General features: G+C 44.2%; 1 protein-coding gene across 2 annotated transcripts in view; it reads right to left on the bottom strand.

Annotated features, from left to right (window-relative positions):
* Positions 1-15,332, bottom strand: part of usp34 (ubiquitin specific peptidase 34) — a 63,847-nt gene that overhangs the window by 42,977 nt on the left and 5,538 nt on the right. For both annotated transcript variants that reach the window (XM_058640017.1, XM_058640016.1), the window contains exons 3-14: positions 14,619-15,162; positions 13,394-13,444; positions 9,968-10,117; positions 9,745-9,812; positions 5,858-6,050; positions 4,901-4,962; positions 4,452-4,533; positions 4,206-4,298; positions 3,174-3,299; positions 2,953-3,082; positions 1,763-1,893; positions 950-1,692 (exon numbers count right to left, since the gene is read on the bottom strand). In XM_058640017.1, coding sequence (XP_058496000.1) covers positions 950-1,692; positions 1,763-1,893; positions 2,953-3,082; positions 3,174-3,299; positions 4,206-4,298; positions 4,452-4,533; positions 4,901-4,962; positions 5,858-6,050; positions 9,745-9,812; positions 9,968-10,117; positions 13,394-13,444; positions 14,619-15,162 — 2,373 coding nt within the window. The remainder of the gene's footprint in view (positions 1-949; positions 1,693-1,762; positions 1,894-2,952; positions 3,083-3,173; positions 3,300-4,205; positions 4,299-4,451; positions 4,534-4,900; positions 4,963-5,857; positions 6,051-9,744; positions 9,813-9,967; positions 10,118-13,393; positions 13,445-14,618; positions 15,163-15,332) is intronic.

Below are 15,332 nucleotides of genomic sequence, written 5' to 3'. Positions count from 1 at the left end.
AATAACCCTGTCAAAACCGAGACACAGGTAAACACACACACCCACTTCATTCAGGGGGTGTGTCGACGCTGGCACGCTCACGCTACCATGACAACAGTTGAACGTGGACCGTGGGAGGAACATGGCTGGTGGAGGAAACATTGCGGTTCAACCATATATGTTTGAACCAGAGTCCGACCCTGAACAAGAGGAAGCTACGGAAGAAGTTGTAGTATGTAGACTGCAACAGGACATGTCAGAATGGTCAGTTATGACCTCTATTTGACCGTTTCCTAAAAATGTGTGTGTTTGTACGTCGGTGAAATACGGTCGCTGACTAAATACGGCGACCGCTGGCCGCAGTCTGATGTGAAGTGGTGCGAACACACGAACAGACGTTTGCTGACTTTATCCAGCACATTAGCTTCATATATAAAATCCTCTGAGGCTGGAAGTTTGTGTAAAACACTGTGCTCCACTTTGCAGCCACCAACAGCACACTTGTCCCTCCGTGTTGACATAATACCGCTCTTCCTCCCTCGCCTGCACTCTCGCATTTTATAGGGACAAGGTGGAGCTAAGGTGGAGCTAAGGTGGAGCTAAGGTGGAGCTAAGGTGGAGCTCTCCAAGTAAACTTACTGGTGGGGCGGTAACATTCGCGGTGAAATGTGCATTTTGTCATCACAATGGCAGGGAATTCAACATTGCGTGTTAAGTATTAAAATGATTAAAAAGTTGATTTTGCATAATATGTCCCCTTTAATGTTTTCAGTGAAAAAAACTATCCGCTAAAAAGTGATTTAATATCACCAAGCTACATACTGCCATATTTCACTGTATTGATTATTGTGTTTTTTATTTTACGATAAGGAATAAAATCTAAAGGTAGAATCCCTCTTCTATATTTCCTGTTTTTTTTGTAACTAAGAGTTTGTGAAACCTGAACAAGGGGGCGGAGCAGTGGCCTCACCCTTCATGATGATGAGGATGATGATGGTGGTGATGATGATGATGGTGGTGGTGGTGGTGCTGGGGACCAATGAAGCGTCTGCAGTTGAAAAGCTCGCTGCCCATGGCGTCTCCCAGGAAGTCCCCGGGCCGTGGCAGGCAGGGCGGCTCCTGCGGCCCCTGCATCATCTGCTGGGGGCCAATGTCTGTTGTTGTCTGCTGCACCTGCTGCGGTTCCGCCCCCTCGGGCCGAGCGGACGACGATGCCGAACACGCGTCTAACATCCTCATGCGACCCTCTAAAGACGCCGACGCGGCCGTGACCATGGCGGCAGAAGTGTCTGGGTTGAAGGGCAGAGCCTTTTGGGGTTTAGCCCCTCCCCCTGTGCCACTGGGCCCCGCCCCCTGACTCGACCCTTCGCCGAGCGCCTGCCCGGCCTTCCTTTTCCTCGACTCCTGCTCGCGGGGGTCTTTCTGTTGTCCGCCCTTGGCAGCCGAGCGGTTCCTCTCGTCCTCATCTTCTTCGTCTTCGTCGTCCTCCTCGTCGTCTTCCTCATCATCGTCCTCCTCCTCCTCCTTTAAGGCCTCACTGTCCGCCATGTCGTCGGAGTGCATCTCGCTGCCGGGGCTCCCGGCTGACTGGCTGGCCCGGCTGGACGCCGCCTCGTTGCTGGAGGCCTCGCTGCGGCCGCTGCTGCTGCCCGGGCCGCTGCTGCCTTCCTCCACGCTGTTCGCCGTCTCATCAGAGCTGCCCTGCATCGACTCCTGACCAAACAACACACACACGTTAGAATCCCCGAAGATGTGGAGCTGCAGCTCTGTGCTTCTTCCGTACCTCTGTGTCCGACAGCCTCTGCTGGCTCCTCTTACTGCCGCTCATCATCTGCTCGTCCATTTCCATGTCGCTGCCTCCGCTGTGCTGCGTGTCGCTGTTGTCGCTGCTGTCTGGACTGGCTGCCGGTGAGCCTGAGGGCAGAGCAGAGCAGACGGACTGAGAACCAGGACCCGGGACTGGACAGAGGAGGAACATCAAACCTGCCACACCAACAAGCCTCAAACTAGTCACTGTCTCCTCCCTGTGACGGTTAAGTGTGTGTGTGTCTAATTATTCTATGGACTCCTCTGTCAGTAATCTTGTGAGGAGCACCTGGTCGCGGTCGGTTAATGGTGTAACGATGTTCTTTCAACTTCCGAAGAATAGCTCGAAAAGTGCTCACTGGAACATTCAGAAGTTTAGATATACATCTGTTTACCAATGCCATCCGTATGTTTGTCTATAATAAGCTTGCGAAGGTCTTGGGACAGCTCTTTGCTTTTACCCATCTTGAAATGCTTCTTGAGTGTCACTTTGATAATGAGAAACCTTTATAGGCCACCAATTACGACTTATCCAGCTAATATAAATTTGCACTGATAGGGGGCAGGATTGCTTCCTAAATACTGGCTTCCTGTGCCTTCTTACACCTTTTTTTCTTCATGTGTTCAATACTTTTTCCCTGTGTCATTTCACTTTATTACACACAACTTCATTTGTGGACTCATTTGTTTTTATTTCTTTGTATGTGTGGATAACTTGTCAGTAACTTGGTTGTTACTGACATCTGGTGAAAATTTCATCCCAATAGCCCGATCAGAAATATGTTTTCTGAGAAAAATGTTGACGCGTTCAATACTTATTTTCTCCGCTGTGTGTATATATGTATATATATATATATATATATATATACATACATACATACACACACACACAGATACACACATATATACACATATAGACATATATATGTCTATATACATATATACACATACATACTGTATATATATACACATGTATATTGTATTTGAGTAATGACAAAGTTGAATCTCATCTCATCTCATATGAAAAATAAATCTATCTAAAAACAACAGCAGCAATGGAGGAGCAGGGAAGACATGACATATTATTATATCGTGGGCTAAATACAGTTGCATGGTGGGCTGGATGTGGGCCGCGGGCCTCGTGTTGGACGTGTGTCCCACACTGACCTTTCTTATTGCCCATGGGGATGTTGGTGTTGAGCAGCGAAGCAAAGGAGCTTTGTTTGGAGTGTTGGGCCTTTGCTGCCAGTGCGTTGTTCCACAGCGCTTTGATGAGCAGGGAGGCCAAGTACAGAGTCTGAGGACGAGACAGGGAACATGAGGGGGGGACATGAGGCGTCACTGCAGCAGAGCTCAACATCTCACAGAGTCCACAGTGTGCTCGTTACCTGCTCCGTGTGGGCACTGGGGTGCAGACCTGACACCAGGTTGAGGACGTGGCGTAGAGGCACTGGATCCAGGTTTTTGATGAGCGAAGGAAAAAGGTCGTGGATGTAGCGGCTACAGTGTTTCAGCTAAAAGGAAACACACAAAACAGACATATTCGTACTTAAACAACCTATATCTACATCCAGGGAGCAAATACTGTTACTGAGTGGAATAAACACAGACACTGAACATAGTAGCTCAGTTTCGCGGCTGAGACACAAATAGATCGCTGCCGTTGTTGCAGGCAAGTGCACCTGCAGTTATAAAACGAATCAATGATTATTAGACTAAAACATTGAAATATGCCAATTCTGATTAGATCATGTACTCAAAACAGACAGAGCAACGTAACGCAGACAAGTTAACTTACTGTTTTTATATGATATGTTTGTAGTCGAGCTGTGATATGAAAACTGTTGCTGGCAAACTTTGCATTTGACTTTTTTTTATCACCATCTTTTTTTGTAAAATGCTGCCACACTGTGACGTCTTTGACATGGATGTTAGAGGACGACTGACTGTAGCTCAACATTAAATAACGTTCTGTAGTCTTTCTGTCTCCTGTGGGTTGGGCTAATCCACTGAAAACAAGGGGGGTGTTCTCTGAAGGCACGCTGTGATCTGTGGAACAGGGGTGCTCTGAAAACAACCCCATTAGCACTTGGTACATTCCTCCAGATGAAATCAAATTAACCAAAGTGTATGAAATTAACAAAAATTGAAAAAGTCAACTTTTTAGAATTTTAGATCGAACCAGAACGTATCGACTCAAAAATCCACCAAGCCATACTTCTCCTCTGAGAAAACACATTTGATCAATGTTTTCACCATTTTTAACTCTTTTTAACTTTGATCTGCAGTCCGTAGACATCACATTTGAACCTCGTCAGAGCAGGAACTAAATAAAGGAACTATCACTGATGGAGAAGCAGAACAACCAAGTAGAGTCGAGCTGTGTAGTGGAGAAACGCCATAAATGTGTCGTGTCTTACCTGAGCTGCCGCCCAGATACAGTCCACATGCTGCGTGCTGAGTCGGCCTTCTGCAGCCAAGAAGTTCAGGATCACTTGGCACTGCTTAATGATCTGGAACACACACACACACACACACACACACACACACACACACACACACACACACACACACACACACACACACACACACACGCGTCAGGCTGGCTGCACGAGGAGGAGATGAAGTAAAATCAACGCTGTCAGTCTGCGTCACTGTCGTCTCACCTCAATGTGCAAATTAGGTCCAAATATGTGCTCGACCACATTGTTGTGGATCAACCAATCAGCGAGTTCCTTTGCTATGGACCTGGAAGCAGGAAAGCGAGGCGTTCAGGGACAGCCAGTGAAGAAGACCAGGGGTTAACAGTGACACGCGGCCGAGGGATCGCAGGATTTTACACAACTGGTGTGAAAGAGTACACAAATGTACGACTAATGGCGTATTCAGGTTGTAGTGTGAAGTCGGAGAGGGAATGTTCCACCTGCTCCACAAGCCAATTCCGATTTCGCAGCGTCACGAACCTCAACACTGGATTCCGAGATGGCCACTACTCACGCCATATATATATAAATGTATATAAACATATAAAACACCTATGAATTGGACTTTTGTCTCACTTGTTTCACAGTAAAATTGAGTGTGGAACTTTGTACTGATGTGTGATCCCACTTACGTTTCTGTGTCGGACACCAGCGACTCGTTGTTGCAGACGTCATTGAATGTGTGGAGCTGATTCTGAAACACACACACACACACACACACACACACACACACACACACACACACACACACACACACACACAAAATGAGAAAATACATGATTTATATATTTTATTTTTTTATACTAGAATTACACCAGTTTTCCTTGACATGTTGCAGAGCATAGTCTGATTATGACACATGTACATGTGTCTCTCAGCCACTCACTCTCCCACACCAAAGTCCAGAGAGAAAATCAGTGATTTTAGCTCATAGGGACACAGGAGCTGCTGGTCCTCTGCTGCCTCGTGTGGTCACTTTGTGTCACTGAGGTCAATGTGAATGAAGAATTTCAAACGCCAAAGTCACTAAAATAAGAACTTAGTGATGGAGGCAGCAGTGGATCAACAACTGTGTGTGAGATGTTAAAATCACTGATTTTCTCTGTGGGGTTTGGTGTGGGAGAGTGAGTGTGTGTCTTTATTTCACTGTGAGACAGACTTTTCCAACAGGAAACTAATCAGAGATTATAACATCACACACATAGTTATTGTTGATCCACTGCTTACGGTGGCCGAGAAGTGCAAATCACAACGACATTAACTTCTACTGCAGGCCTGGCCAACCCGCGGCTCCCGAGCTGCATGCGGCCCTTTGCCTAGTTTCATGTGGCGCTTACGTTCATATCAAATCATGTGTTTCATGTATATGTGTACGCATGTTGGCCTCAGTTCAATATCAAACGCACAAATGGGCGAGGGAAAACTCACAAATCTCATTGTTGATTAAACAATTTGCGTCAAGTTGGCTCTGAAATGGCAGGGGAAAAAAACGCAGCAAAAGGAAGATACGAAGATGGACACAGGACATTTTTAACAGAGTGGGAGAGTTTATACACGCCGAGGTCAGACGCGTCTGCGCCGCGACTCACCGTGATTTGGCTGAGACCGGCCAGCCTCATGGTGAGCGTCGGCGACATGAAGTACTTGAAAGCGAGGTCCAGGCTCTCCTTGTCGAAGCACAGCGCACTGTCCAGCGGCTCCTTCACAGTGCTCCACATCAGGTCGGCCATGTTACGCGCCGCGCTCTGCCGCAGCTCCTGGTCCGACAGTTTACACAGATACCTGCAGGCAAGACAGCGTCCACACTTTGATCAGGGTCCAACTAACCACTGTGTCTGAGAGACACACTGTGAGAGACACACTGTGAGGCTTCGAAAAACCAGGACACTGAGACTTTTGGAAATGCTGCTGGTGCCGTTTTATTTTGTCAAATGTTGAATTTAACTTTATTGTGAAAACTGCAGGGTCGTGTTTTTGTGGACAAACAGAATTTGAGACTCTTATTTTGAAAACAGTTCTTGTTGCCGTTTTGTAGACTTTAATTGAGAAAATGCCTAGGTTGGGTTGTATTAAGATATGACGTATTTATAGTTTGGCAGCGACGGTATCGGAGGTGATCGGCTCCGCCTCAGTGGACGCTCGCTGCGTACAGTGCGCCGCGCAGAGCAGCGTTACCTCGGCCTGTCCTGATGAAATGATCCGCTGACATCGCTGTCATAAGATGCTTGGTGTGATCGATAGATTTGTTGTTGACCTGTTATTTTGTTTATAATGTAAACGTTTTGACCTGACAGTTTGAAAGTTTGTATATTATTAATGTTTTATTTATTTTGACTTTGAATGTCAGCTGAGATTGGCACAGCACCCCCCCCCCCACACACACACAATCCTCCTGTGGACATACATACACATACACTGCACTGCTGTAATATATCCATTTTCCACATGGTACTGTATATTTCTATAAAAATAAATTAAGTTAAATATTTAAAATGAGAAAATAATATATATATACACACGCATTTATTAAAAGTATTTATTATGTTCATTTATCAACACTCTGTGATGAGGCTTAATCTAATGACTGTGATATCTGAGCCAGCGGATCATTTCATCAGTACAGGCCGAGGTAACGCTGCTCTGCACCGGGCACTGTAAGCAGTGAGCGTCAGCTGAGGTGGAGCTGATCACCTCCCATACTGTCGCTCCCAAACTATAAATACGTCATATCTTAACACACAAACCACATTTTTGAATTCTAAATGACTAATTTCTCGCCTCAAATGATCGTAAAACTGCGTTCGGGGACATCGCGCGCGCATGCAATACTTTCTGTTGCTCACAAGATACTTTCTGGTGAGCACATGATACTTTCATGTGAGCACGAGATACTTTCTGGTGCTCACGAGATACTTTCATGTGAGCACGAGATACTTTCATGTGAGCACGAGATACTTTCATGTGAGCACGAGATACTTTCATGTGAGCATGAGATACTTTCATGTGAGCACGAGATACTTTCATGTGAGCACGAGATACTTTCATGTGAGCACGAGATACTTTCTGGTGCTCACGAGATACTTTCTGGTGCTCACAAGATACTTTCTGGTGAGCATGGGATACTTTCTGGTGCTCACGAGATACTTTCTGGTGAGCACGAGATACTTTCATGTGAGCATGAGATACTTTCATGTGAGCACGAGATACTTTCATGTGAGCACGAGATACTTTCATGTGAGCACGAGATACTTTCTGGTGCTCACAAGATACTTTCTGGTGAGCACATGATACTTTCATGTGAGCACGAGATACTTTCTGGTGAGCACGAGATACTTTCATGTGAGCACGAGATACTTTCATGTGAGCACGTGATACTTTCTGGTGCTCACAAGATACTTTCTGGTGCTCACGAGATACTTTCTGGTGCTCACGAGATACTTTCTGGTGCTCACGAGATACTTTCATGTGAGCACGAGATACTTTCTGGTGCTCACAAGATACTTTCATGTGAGCACGAGATACATTCTGGTGCTCACGAGATACTTTCTGGTGCTCAGGAGATACTTTCATGTGAGCACAAGATACTTTCTGGTGCTCACAAGATTCTTTCTGGTGAGCACGAGAAAGTATCTTGTGCTCACCAGAAACTTTAAAAAAAAAATGTTTCGATGTCCCTTTAGGGGCTCCGTAATTATGGATGAACATAAATGTGTGGTTTTTTTTTTAATTTAAAATGTCTGGAGTTGAGTGTTGAGGAAATGTTCCTTTAAAAATCTTTAGGGGACTCCAGGAGGAGGCGGCCTGTGTCACATGACCACCATGCCTCCTCCAAGGGTCATGTGAGGAGAGGCTGATCATGTGGAGGCCTGGCAACTGTTGCCATGGCAACAGAAACCTCTACCTAGCGACTCACATGTTAGGCGAGAGAGTGAACGAGTGAGGTACAGAGATAGGATGTTCACTATTCGCTTTATGAAAAGTCCATCTGTTACTATTCGTAACATTTTTTTTTTAATCACTCAAATTTTTATTGAAATCTTTGCATACAAATTAGGGTATTTATGACCATGTTAAATTAAAGAACGTTTATGCAATAAAGAAAAAGAAAGAAACTTCAAAAGACAGTAAAAAAACACATAAATCAATCAATTGTAAGTATTATGCACTTATTGTAAGTCGCTTTGGATAAAAGCGTCTGCTAAATGACATGTAATGTAATATGAACAAGGTGACATGTGAGCTCCCTTCTTTAATTGTAGTGTAACATTGTGGTCTGATTTTAGCCTTCCTAATTTGTTGCGTCGTTCAGCTTTCCCCTATACTCAACCCACTTTTCTCATCTTGACTCAAATCTCCCCTCCTGAAGCCTCAATATTTGTGTGAGTCTTTCCATGTCAAATATTTCTTCTACTACCGCCAGCCATTGTTCTTTTGTAGGTGGGTCTGTTTTGTACCAAGCCCTAGTTATGGTTTTCTTGCTGGCTGCCAGCAGTGGCTTGACCAGATATGACCAGGATATGGTTTTCCTGTGTAAGATTCCCCATATAACTATTCATAACATTAAAGACACAACTGCATTTATTAAATCTATATACTGGAATGACAACCTCATTCGTTGTGTAACTATTACCACAAGGTGGCAGCAGCAAGCAGTGGGTTTAATGAAGTGATGAAATTCACAAGTTTCTTGAACTCATCATGAAGCTGCTCCTCTGAGCTCATGGGTGGACAGACATAAACTGACTCTTTTATTTTGAAAACTGCAGGCTTGAGTTTAAGTGTGGACAAACAGAAACGGACACTTTTATTTTGGTAATAATCACTATGTGTGTTGATTTTCATTATTATTGTGTTTAAAAACTTAACATTTGTCATTAAACCAATGTTGTTGTGTTTTCATGTGGGCAAAAAGAAAACTACTTTTAAGGATGGCCAGACAAACTGCTACTTTTATTTTGAAAACTGCACAGCTGTGTTTTAGTTTGGACAAACAAAGTGACACTTATTTTGAAAACTCCCAAGGTAACAATCACTAATATTGTTGGTTCCTTGTGTGTGTGTGTGTGTGTGTGTGTGTGTGTTGGGTTTGGGGGTTGATTTTCAGATAATATTTGTGTTTAAAATCTGACATTAAATATAACAATAAGAACATTCGTGTGGACAAGAAAATAGAATTTTATATTGAAAACTTTGGGATTGTGTTTTATTGTGGACACACATAAGCTAAAACTTTTATTGTGAAACTCCAGGGTTGTGTTTTAGTTTGGACAACAGGAACTGACTTTTACATTGAAAACCCCCAAATAATCAATGTTTTTCTATGTTTCTTGAGTTTTGGGGTTGATTTCCGTATAATTCTTAATTTTAATCTTAATTAAAACGTTAAATTAGTCATTAATTATAATAATTAGACACAAAACAAATTTGTGAGCAGGTGAGTGAAAATGTCCCGGACTGCTGTGGATTGTAAACTCACCGGATGACGTAGGTGCGGAAAGGTATGATGTGCTGCATGACCGCGGGGATGTGCAGCCATATTCGGATCTGTGGGCGGAGATAAACGTCAACAGAGGGGACTGTTAAAGGTTCTGTTGACTGTCGTCGTGGTGACGTGTGTTAAGGACGTAAATCTTGACACGACAAGGTGTTTTTTTTTGGTTTAGTTTGTTTTTTTGTCTTTGTGTGATCAGTGGACTCACGTTTGAGACGATGGTGATGAAGGCGTGGGCGATGGGGAAGGGGAGGCTCTCCGGCGTTCCCGACTCAAAGCATTCCTTCATCAGGGAGAGTCCGTGCTTCCCGCAGAACAAGCACACGTAACGCAGCAGGTGCAGCGGCACCTCCACGTCCTGGTCAGTGAAAAGGGGACAGGACGCACGAATATGCCTCGTTAAACTCTGATAAAACTGCTTAGAATTTTAGATTCAAACCATTTAACACTCATAACACCTATGTCAGTTTAGGTTTACAATATCGACGTCACATGGTCTTTATCTCACTGTGAGACACACACACACAATGTCTGTAATAATGTCTTATTTTGTGAATTCGGCATTTGAAATATTTAATTTAGACTTAACTCGGTAACACAAAGTGACCACACGAGGCAGCAGCAGCTCCTGTGTCCCCACCAACCAAAATCACTGATTTTCTCTATGGGCTTTGGTGTGGAATCAAAAACATAAGGCTGTATCTGATGAAAATATAATATAATATAATATAATATAATATAATATAATAATGAATTTATGAAATGGGTGAAAAACCTGAACTTTCTCTTATAAGAAGAGGTCGAGCTGTCAGAGTATAAGCAGTTTTCCACGCTCACAAAACTACAATAAACACATTCAAGACAGATTTTATTGACAGCACGTTCCTGTTCTGAGCATTGTCTGGGAACAAAGACGCCCTGCTGCTGCTGCTGCGAGCATTTTATAATAATGTGGGCGTCGACCAAACAATGAGCAGTGAGAGGGAAGGAAACGCTGACAATTCTTAGCTAAACACAACGATACAGGACACAACAATGACATGAAGTGTTTTGCCCAGTGAGACAGGACTGAACAGGGACACTGTGTCTGTGGCTGCGCTGATACCACACGTGGCATCATTATTAGTATCAGTGGATCAGTAATAATCACTGGATCGGATTTAGCGCTGGGCAAAATATCGATATAATATCAATATGGTGACATGAGTAAAGGTGTGGTGTTAGATTTTGTACATCGTCGTATCAGGTATCTGTGATGACTTTAAAGTTTTAAAGGGGACATATTATGCAAAATCAACTTTTTAACCATTTTAATACTGATATTTGGGACTCTGGGGGCCCTACCAGTCGCCAAAGTGTGGAAAAACAATACTCAGTCATGTTTTCGTGGTTCCGCTTAGTGTAAGTATAGGCGATAAAACGCTCGATGTTGAATTCCCTGCGCTTATGACGTCAGCATGCGCATTTCACCGCGAATGTTACCGCCCCACCAGTACGTTTACTTCGCAAGCTCCACCTTAGCTCCACCTTTTCCCTGCCAGAGTGCAGGCGAGGGAGGAAGAGCGGTATTATGTCAACGTGGCGGGACAAGTGTGCTGTTGGTGGCTGCACAGTGGAGCACAGTGTTTTACAGAGGATTTTATATATGAAGCTAATGTGCCGGATAAAGTCAGCAATCGTGTGTTCGTGTGTTCGCACCACTTCACATCAGACTGCGGCCAGCGGTTGCCGTATTTAGTCAGGGGACGTATTTCACCGACGTACAAACACACAAATTGTTAAGAAAAGATCACATAGAGCTCATAACTGACCATTCTGACACGTCCTAATTAAACATATTTGTTCAGTACGTCCTCCATGACCGGAGCACAGACTCAGTCTGATACAATCACATAAAGCAGCTGTTTATGCAGCGCGGTGCTGCACTCTCTGTGCAGCGGTGCTACACTCTCTGTGTCACCGATAGCCTAAACTGCCGCTGGCGATCGCTGATCGGCAGCGGCGCGCTGAATAAACTGTATGTTGCTGTATCAGACCGGAGACTGTCTGATACAGCGGTGGCGCGTTACACGGTGATCGCCAGCTCGCCGGAGCACCGGAGGTGGTCAGCGGTGGTGAGGTCTCCGGAGCACAGTCTCCGGTCTGATACAGCAACATACAGTTTATTCAGCGCGCCGCTGGCGATCAGCGGTGGCGCGTTACACGGTGATCGCCACCGCTGATCGCCAGCTCGCCGGAGCACCGGAGCTGGTCAGCGGTGGTGAGGTCTCCGGTCTGATACAGCAACATACAGTTTATTCAGCGCGCCGCTGGCGATCAGCGGTGGCGATCAGCTGATCGCCAGCGGCAGTTTAGGCTATCGGTGAAACAGAGAGTGTAGCACCGCTGCACAGAGAGTGCAGCACCGCTGATCGTCAGCGGCGAGCTGCATAAACAGCTGCTTTATGTGATTGTATCAGACTGAGTCTGTGCTCCGGTCATGGAGGACGTACTGAACAAATATGTTTAATTAGGACGTGTCAGAATGGTCAGTTATGAGCTCTATGCGATCTTTTCTTAACAATGTGTGTGTTTGTACGTCGGTGAAATACGTCCCCTGACTAAATGCGGCGACCGCTGTTTGCAGTCTGATGTGAAGTGGTGCGAACACACGAACACACGATCTGATACAGCAACATACAGTTTATTCAGCGCGCCGCTGGCGATCAGCGGTGGCGCGTTACACGGTGATCGCCACCGCTGATCGCCAGCTCGCCGGAGCACCGGAGCTGGTCAGCGGTGGTGAGGTCTCCGGAGCACAGTCTCCGGTCTGATACAGCAACATACAGTTTATTCAGCGCGCCGCTGGCGATCAGCGGTGGCGATCAGCGGTGCTGCACTCTCTGTGCAGCGGTGCTGCACTCTCTGTGCAGCGGTGCTGCACTCTCTGTGTCACCGCTGATCTTCTGTTCCTAAGTGTTTTTAACTGATTTACAGTTGGACAGTGTTCGGCTCGATCCTTATGTAGGACGTCTCTTCCTGTGACGGCACTCTCGCTGACATGTTGATATTGTCAGAGAGCTAGTGGAGGGAGGGGGAGACGAATAGAGCTGTAAAGAGGACAAATCAGAAACCCCCTGGAAGAAGTGGGTGTGTGTTTGCCTGTGTCTCATTTGCATATAAAGGGACCTTGCACGAAAACCGAGCGTTCTGAAAGGGGCGGGTTTAGCAGGGTTATTGAACTGCTATGATTCTTCATCCTTATGGTATTTTGACCAAAGCATGTCACTGACATGTTCATTAGGACACCAGGGAACTATTTTAATGGGGGAAATAGGGTATAATATGTCCCCTTTAAAGGCTGTTCACTGATCATCATCACATTTATTCACTTCTTCATGTCCGATACTGAGATCACAACCGAGGGCTGGGTATCGCCAGAGACACCACGATAACGATATGATTTTACCAGATTTACGATATTTAAATCACAATACGATATTTAAGGTCCAATATTGAAAGCATGATAGAATATTATTATGATAAATAAATCACTATACGATATTGAAGGCACGATACGATTTTTTGTGATTTATTTCCTGCTGTTGTTTTCAGTTAATTGACATAAAAAATCAAGAAGAAGCAGATTTCTTACATTCATGTCGCAGAAGGAGCCGAGGATGTTGCTTTCATGTGCAGAGATGTCCTGAAAACAAACAAACACACAGTCATGTTAGAGATTGATCCTCTGAAAACACAACAAGAAAAACAAAGCTCTATTGTTTTTGAATTGTTTTTGACAGATTTTTCCTAAAAAGCATTTTCCACTGTGTTCCACGTGTTTGTTTGTTTTTTTTACTGAAATTCTTTTCCAGTTCTTTTTTGTTTTAAATTAATGACAGAATTCTGAAACACTTTTTCAGATTAAATTTCTTTAAAATAACAGAAATATCATTTCTTAATTATAATATGATTTTTTTTTTTTATTAATGACAGAATTATTCTTGAATTGTTTTGTTTTTTTGCAAATTTACAAATAAAAAAAACAAACAAATCAGCCAAGAATTTTTTTTCTAATTAATGAAAGATTAAATCCTGATTTTTTTACTTCATTTATCTTGAAATAAATACATAATTAAATATATAAAATAACTGAATTATTAGAATTTCAGCTGTTTTTTTTTATTTATTAAATACTTTTTTAATTTGTTAAAAAAAACACAACACTTTTCAGATTCTTTTAAACCAAATTATTGAAATATTGAAAATTTTACAGCTGTTTTTTTTTTTGCTGTTATTATTGTTATTAATGATGGAATTTACCCCAATATGTTTTCTTCTTTTTTGTTCTTAGACAGAATGTTTCCTTTTTTGTGCTCTGTATTTTGCCTGAAATGTTTTAGGGGAAATTTAAAATGATTGTGTGACAGAAGGTCAACTCTTGTGTGAGCGTCCTGTCGTCACAGACAGGATGTGTCACGTGTTCTTCTCATCACCGTAACTCCTGAGACCGTTTGCAATATCTAGAAAATTCAAAAACTATGGCCTGGCGATCTGTCCAGGAAGTGACTCCGCCTCTCGCCCTATGTCAGCTGAGATTGGCACAGCATTCCCCGTGACCCTCATGTGGAGGATGAAGCTGTCGAAGATGGATGGATACCGGAAAGCAGAGAAATAGAGCTTTGCACCCATATACTTGTCATTACGGTAGAACCTGACCTACCGGTCAGATAGGGAAAGTAAAAAGTTGTCTTGTAAAAAGGGGCAGAAGAACTCACTCATTGAACATTTTCAGACAATTCTACAGCCATAAAATCTAAATAAATCAATAAATAAGTCAGGTGTGTGTGTGTGTGTGTGTGTGTGAGACTGGTGCTCACCTCGATGGTGGGGTGTGTGTTGTGTTTGTAGGCGGTGTAGAGAGGAAACTGGATCTGGAAGATCTTGGCGGCGCACAGCAGCAGCTTCTCTCTCTCCTCTAAGCTCCAGGAGCTGAACACATCCTGGCCGTCTCCCTCTGTGCCAACCCCACACCCACTGCTGCCCTCCCCAGCCCCGTGTGCTCCCACAAGGGCTTCACCCTGTGGGTTGACCCCCGGACCCTGACCCGGACCCTGGGTCTTGATCTGGTTTAGGTCGGGACTGTCAGTGTCCTCTTCTGCAGAGTCTCGCTCCACGTTCACAGGCTCGTCCTCGCCAGATGAGGATGCCTGCGCAAGGGGTTCGGGTCCCGATTCACCCCCACTCCATTCAGAGCCCCGCCCCTCTGCCCCCAATGCCCCTCCTTTATGGGTGTGGCCCTGGACACAGCAGAGGCGGTCTCTCAGGCTGCTGATCTGGGTGATGACCAGGTTAATGAGGGCATAAACTAGCTGGTTGAAAACCTCCAGGTGCTTGTACTCCTTGAAGCAGCAGAGACATTGTCTGGAGACAAAGAAGAAAAGTTCCACCTTAAGGTTTGTGATCATTTTTAAACACACATTTTTAAACAAATTTTGAAAAAATGACACAGACCGAGGCAGACACTGGAACTTAAAAGTGAGAGTTTTTGTTTTGTTGAATATAATCTACGTATACGGTATCTTAAGACTTTT

Source organism: Solea solea, chromosome 10 (genome assembly GCF_958295425.1).
Source record: "Solea solea chromosome 10, fSolSol10.1, whole genome shotgun sequence".
Taxonomy (NCBI): Eukaryota; Metazoa; Chordata; class Actinopteri; order Pleuronectiformes; family Soleidae; genus Solea; species Solea solea.
Note: the sequence above shows the minus strand (reverse complement) of the source record. Positions and strands in the feature narration are given on the sequence as shown.